The following is a 6,081-nucleotide window of genomic DNA, read 5'->3' as shown; positions in this document are numbered from 1 at the left end:
ATCAATCAGCTGCCTCCTGCACACCTCCCACCGGGGATGTGCCCGCAACCACGGTACATGCCCTTGACCGGAATCGAACCCGGGACCCTTCAGTCCGCAGGCCGACGCTCTATCCACTGAGCCAAACCGGTTACGGCCATCTTTTCTTTATATATTTTTTAAATTGATTTCAGAGAGGAAGGGAGAGGGATAGAGAGATAGAAACATCCACGATGAGAGAGAATTATGGATCTGCTGCCTCCTCCAAGTCCCCCACTAGGGATCGAGCCCACAACCCGGGCATGTACCCTTGAACCTGGGACCTTTCAGTTCGCAGGCCGACGCTCTATCCACTGAGCCAAACCGGCCAGGGTCATCTTTTGGCTAGTGTGACTAATGCTGCTATGCACATGGGTGTGCAAGTATGTTTTTGAGACGCTGCTTTCATTTTTTTCAGATACATATATCCAGAAGTAGAATTGCTGGGTCACATGGTAATTCTTTTTTAAATTTTTTGAGGAACCTCCATACTGTTTTCCACAGCAGCCGCACCATTTTACATTCCCACGTACAGTTCACAAGGGTTCCAATTTCTCCACATCCTTGCTAGCACTCTTTATTTTTTTTTAATGTTTTTGATTTTAATATGTAATTGATTTCAGAGCAAGGAAGGCAGAGGGGGAGAGAGAGAGAAACATCAATGATGAGAGAGAATCATCCACTGGCCGTCTCCTGCACGCCCCCTACTGGGGATCCAACCTGCAACCCGGGCATGTGCCCTGACTGGGAATCCAACCGTGACCTCCTGGTTCATAAGTTGACGCTCAACCACTGAGCCACACCAGCTGGGCCTTGCTAACACTTTTTAAAAAATAGTAGCTATCCTGATGGGTCTGAAGTGGAGTCCTCAATTTTTTAATCCTTAGTTCCATGCTTATTGTTTTTTATTAATCACATTTATGTATCATTAAGTTATATCTCTGTGGGTGTATCTTGTGGGTATAAATATATATAGCAAGTCTTTGAGCTTTACAAATGTGGTGTCATGTTTTCTGATGCCTATCACTCAACGTCACATTTCTAAGATTCACTTGTGTCATTTGTCAGAGAAAAACCTTACCCATGGAGAAGGGCAGAAGTACACCTGTTCCCGGTCCAGAGGTGCAACTCTGAGACTCAGCACAAGATGCTTGTAGTTGCAAATGAATGTTTCTCACAGCACAGCAAGCAGCATGCTCCTCGGTCTTCGAGCCCCGTGGGTGACATGACGGACCCCACATACTGAGGGACACAGGGCCAAAGGCTGAGCATGGCTTGTAGCAAGCAGCAAACAAGCCAGCTCCCCCATCAGGGAGTGAGCAGTTACCCAATGCTGCATGGCCCACCTGTGTTGCTATGGAAACTGCTGGGTCTTGGGGAAGAGATAAGGTCTTCAGTCTGGCACTGTCACCAAGAATGTTTGGGGACACTCGGGGCCCCCGGCGGGCTGGCCCTTTCGACATCATGCAGACACGTTTACAGCTGCATAATATTCCCGTGTGAAAAGACCACACTGAGGGTGCTTTCCGTCTTGTTGCCCACGTGTAAGTCTTGGGGGTGGAAAGGCTGAGTTATGGGTAACCCCTGTGGTTTAGCCACTCTTTGTTCCACTTTTAGCACCACCCCCCCTTTTTTTTAAATCCTCACCTGATATTTTCCCATTGATTTTTACAGAGAGTAGAAGAGAGAGGGAAAGACAGGGAGAAATATTGATGTGAGAGAAACACATCGATTGGTTGCCTCCTGCACGCACCCCGGCCAGGGCCTGGGCCAGGTGGAGACTGCAACTGAGGTACGTGCCCTTGACCGGAATTGTACCCAGGACCCTTCAATCCACAGGCTGACGCTCTATCCACTGAGCCAAACCGGCTAGGGCTAGCCCTTTTTTTTATTTTATTTGCAACTAAAAGCATTCATGAAACCCATTCCCGATGGTGAATCCCATGGCCGGGCTCTGGCCACTCAAACACAGAAGTAGCCCAGATCTTAGGAGGGGAGTCCCTGAATTTACCGAGGGAATCTGAGCTGAATGAGACTCAGTTTCTGCTCCCTGATGAGATAAAGGCTCAAAGCAGAAATTCAGTTTAGCTGTAGGAAAAGGAAGTTTCTGTTCTTTGAGATTAAATAAATAAAATAAAACAAATAAAATGAGATTAAATAAAATGAGATTCTCACCTGCTACATCAAAACAAAACAAAATCCCAAACATGGGGCTCTGGGCTGAATTGGGGGGAGGGTGTCCCTGGCTTTTGTGTTCTAACTTGCTTGAACTAAGAGCAACAGCTGCCCAATGTCGGGGTTCGCGTCCTGACTCCACCCCTTTTCCTGCCCTGTGAAGTGGGCAATGCTGCAGCAGCACCTGCCCATAGAAAAGGCTACGTGCGCATTTCTGTGTTTCTGGGAATGCAAAGCCATCACCATGCGTCCGGGGCGGGGTGCTTTTTCTTTTTTTAATATCTGCTGTTAATAAAATATTTTTACAGAGACCAAAAAATCAGAATAGTGCAAAACATCTCCACATCATGCATTCATGACCACTTTTCATGGGTTTTAAACATTTGTTCCAAGTCACGTATTTACAGAGAAATGGGGGCATCTGTGACGATGCTAGACCGACAGGATGGAGTTAAAAGTGTTTTGATTTCACATTTGCAATTACATGCTGAGAGGAGACGTGTAGAGGAAGACCTCCCTGGCAGGTTTCAGGGTCTGAGGGGCGGGGCCAGGGGTGGGTCTGAACCCCCCTGCACCCACCTGTGTGGCGGGGATGCACAGAGAATCCTACACCTGTGACCCAGCCTGGAGTCACTATGGCTGGGCAGGGGTGAGGGGATGGGGGGGCGGAGCGGGGGGGAGGAGGTCTTACTCAACACCATCAACTGGATTTCTCTCTTTTAAAAAAATAAAAGGCAAAGAGAAAAGCAACACGTGTCAGCGAAGACGACTTTGGTCCTTGACAATTCTTAGGAAAGCATGTTCAGGGGACATTCAGGGTCGGGATACAAACCAAGTCCCCAGAGAGCTCCCCTTCCCCCGCATCCAGACAGCAGAGTTTGGGGTGACTCTGGGATGCTCCTGCGGTCCCGCCCCTCGGCGTCCCCATCTGCAAGATGGACAGTGCTGGGGCCGGACGTTGGGGACAAAAAGGTCTCTGAGATCCCAGCAGAGAGGCCCCAAGGATTTCTAGTTGTGTGTTAAGTATTATTGCATCTCTGATGGGGGCTCGTGAGGTTGCAGGCTCTGGTGCCTGAGTCTGAGAGTATAGGGGACATGGCCAGGTACCTCCTCCTTGTAGGTAAACCCTTCTAGGTGAGACTGGGGAGAGCCAGGGAGTCGGCCCCTTCTCCTTCCAGGTCACCAGTTTTGCCTTCTCTCCTCTCTCTGTCTCTGCAGCTCCCCCTCTCTGAGTCTCTCTCCACCTCAAGGTCTCTCTCTGTCCCCATGGGGCTGTGATCTCACTTTCCCGATCTGCCTTCTCTCTCCCTCCTTCTCTTGGTCTCTGTCCTTACTCTGCATCTGTCCCTCTTGGGGAGGGGACTGGCTCTGCCCAAGATGTCCCTCTGGTCCACCTCTCTACCTCGTCAGAGGCCCACCCTACTTCATCTTCTTCCTGATCCATGGAAAACTTGGGCCATATCTTGGCATGAAGCAAGGTCAATGCAACCCCATCAGGGCTAAGAACCCTGGTCACCCCAGGTGAGGTGGCAGAAGCCTAGCGGGATCCTCCAAGCTTGGGCACTAAATACACTTGCTGGGTGGCCTTTGGGGAAAGTCCTGCTCCTCTCTGAGCCTTGTTGCTCCTGATTTCAAACCCTTCCAACTCCCTGGTTTCCTCCCGTCTCGCCCACATCCCCCCTTCACTCTGTCTTGTGACTCGGCCACAGTCGGGCTCAAACACCTCCTGTGTGCCCAGATCTGTGTTGGAGTGAAGGTTGACAGGGATGGTCATGGACAGACACACGTGTGGATGCGTGGGCACACACAGATGTTCCACAAGACATAATTCAACCAGGCATGCCTCGCTGTCATCCCTGGCCCAACAGCCTGCCTGGGCCTTGGGAGGCCTGACCCCAGCCTGGAGAAGACAGAGCCGGTCACCAACACCCCCAGTCCCACTGCTTCTGGGGCAAAGGGTGGGGAGTCCTGAGGGGGAACAGTGATGATTTTCTACAGGAGGAGATATTTGTGCTGAGTTCTGGGGGATGAGTAAGTTCTCTGGGAAAAGAGGGAGGTAATTTCCCAATCAACGTGCTCTGGCTGGTGCTGGAAAACCTGCCCCCCCACCCCCGCCCCACAAACACACACCCCTACCCCTGGAGTTTCTAGTCTCTTTCTGTTCTTTCCTGTCTGGAGAATTCTGGGAGAGGAAGAAGCGGGCAGGGGGCTGGGTCCAGAGAATCCCAAATCCTCACTTTTTGTTGGCAGGAGGTCAAGAGTTCTCAGGGTAGCTCCCATGGGGTCCTAGCAGAAAGGGCTGAGGGCAGGCGGTTTTCTTGGCAACCAGAGGTGGGAGGGGGCAGTAGTAGGCTTGGCCCAGACCCCGCTTCCTTGTAAGGGTTGGGGGAGGTCCCCTGAGGGGGGTTAGCAGCAATGGGGAGCTCTGTGGGGTCAGCTCAGTCCACCCTCGGATGGGGCACACAGGCCAAAGGGAGTGGGGACAAGGCTGGCACTGGGTCCCTCACAACTCTTTGCGGCTTTTTGCCATCTGTCAAATGAGTGAGTTGAACTCTATGATATGAGGACGGGGCATGTGGGGGGTAAAGAGGAGAAAAAACCCACAGGGAAATTCGGGTGCCCCAGAGCCCTTCCCTGGGCCCCCAGGGTTTGGGCGCCGGAGGGCGCATGTGCTTTTGAAATTCCATCCTCCTCTCTCCCCCCGTTTATTTTTTGCACAAGGGTCCACCATCCTAGTCCCTCCAGCCCCCAGACCACCAGCGGGTGCTCCAGGAAGCCCTGCCCCTTGCCTCGGGCCCGCCCCTCGAGGGAGCCGAAAGTTCCATACTTGGCAACTGGTCTTGGGCCCCAGGGGTTGGGGACCCGTCTTATGGCTTTTCCTTGGGACAGGAGGCAGGGGACCAGAGCCCGGGACGAGGCCTCCTCCATAAGGGGCGGGGTTCTCCCTTCCTAGTTCCATTGGCCCCGTAGGCGCGGCAGGCGTGGCCGCAAGGGGGGGAATGTGGCTTTTTCCTTCCCCGCGCTCTAGGGCGTGGCCTCCCGAGGGGGCGGGGCATCGTCCATTCACAATTCCTCAGTGGGAAGCTAAGTCCAGGGCGCAGGCGCACACTGTCCTCGGCGCGGAGCCCGCAGACTCGCCCTCAGGAAGGTCCCAGCACGCAGGCGCCGCCCCGCCCCTTCGCGCAGGCGCAGTGCTGCCCGCCCGCGCGCCCCGCCTAGGACGCAGGCGTGGCACCACCCTCCTCGGCGGAGCGCGTGTCCGACTTGAGCTTGACGAACTCCTTGGCTACCTCGTCGTTACTGCGTTGCGACAGGATGCGCAGCACCGTGAGGCCCGTGTCGTCCATGTGGATGCGGCGGCCGAGGGGCAGCCAGCAGGCGGCGCTCCCGCGCTGGGCCAGTTCACGCAACTGCAGCACGGCCAGCCCCACCGTACGGTCCTCCCGCGCAAAGCAGTAGTCTTTGACGCACACCTGCAGCTCGTAACACTCTGGGCCCGCTTCCGCACTCAGCGTGCTGCGGGGGGCGGGGCGTCAGGTCAGGCCCCGCCCACCGGCCAGCACCACCCCCCACGATGGCCCCGCCCCACGCCAGACCCCTCCCACTCGACCACCCAGGTGGCCCCGCCCCCGCGCTGGACCACACCCCGCGCCATCCTCCCATTTCATAACCTCCCCCTTTAGGCCATCAGTCCCCGCCCCAAGTGACTGGCCCTACAGCCTTTCGCTGGGCCATGTCCACAGCTGCTGACCCCCTCTCCCCCACCACAACCACTAAGAAGTGTCTGCCATGTCTCTCTTCCCTCCATTCTGCTCCCCACGCAACGACATCCCATCAGCCTGGCCACATCACGTCCCCACTCCAGTGGACCTTCCCCAGAGCCGCTGG

At 54.7% G+C, this 6,081-nt stretch overlaps 1 protein-coding gene across 1 annotated transcript in view; it reads right to left on the bottom strand.

Annotated features, from left to right (window-relative positions):
• Positions 1-5,408: 5,408 nt before the first annotated feature.
• The window catches only part of UNC13A (unc-13 homolog A), a gene marked incomplete at its 5' end in the record, with an annotated part of 7,834 nt that continues 7,161 nt past the window's right edge, over positions 5,409-6,081 (bottom strand). Inside the window, one exon of the mRNA XM_006107588.3 lies at positions 5,409-5,709. Within this exon, the coding sequence (XP_006107650.1) occupies positions 5,409-5,709 (301 nt within the window). The remainder of the gene's footprint in view (positions 5,710-6,081) is intronic.

This window comes from Myotis lucifugus, unplaced genomic scaffold (assembly GCF_000147115.1).
Source record: "Myotis lucifugus unplaced genomic scaffold, Myoluc2.0 scaffold_1276, whole genome shotgun sequence".
Classification (NCBI taxonomy): Eukaryota; Metazoa; Chordata; class Mammalia; order Chiroptera; family Vespertilionidae; genus Myotis; species Myotis lucifugus.
This window is presented reverse-complemented; position numbering and strand designations above follow the sequence as displayed.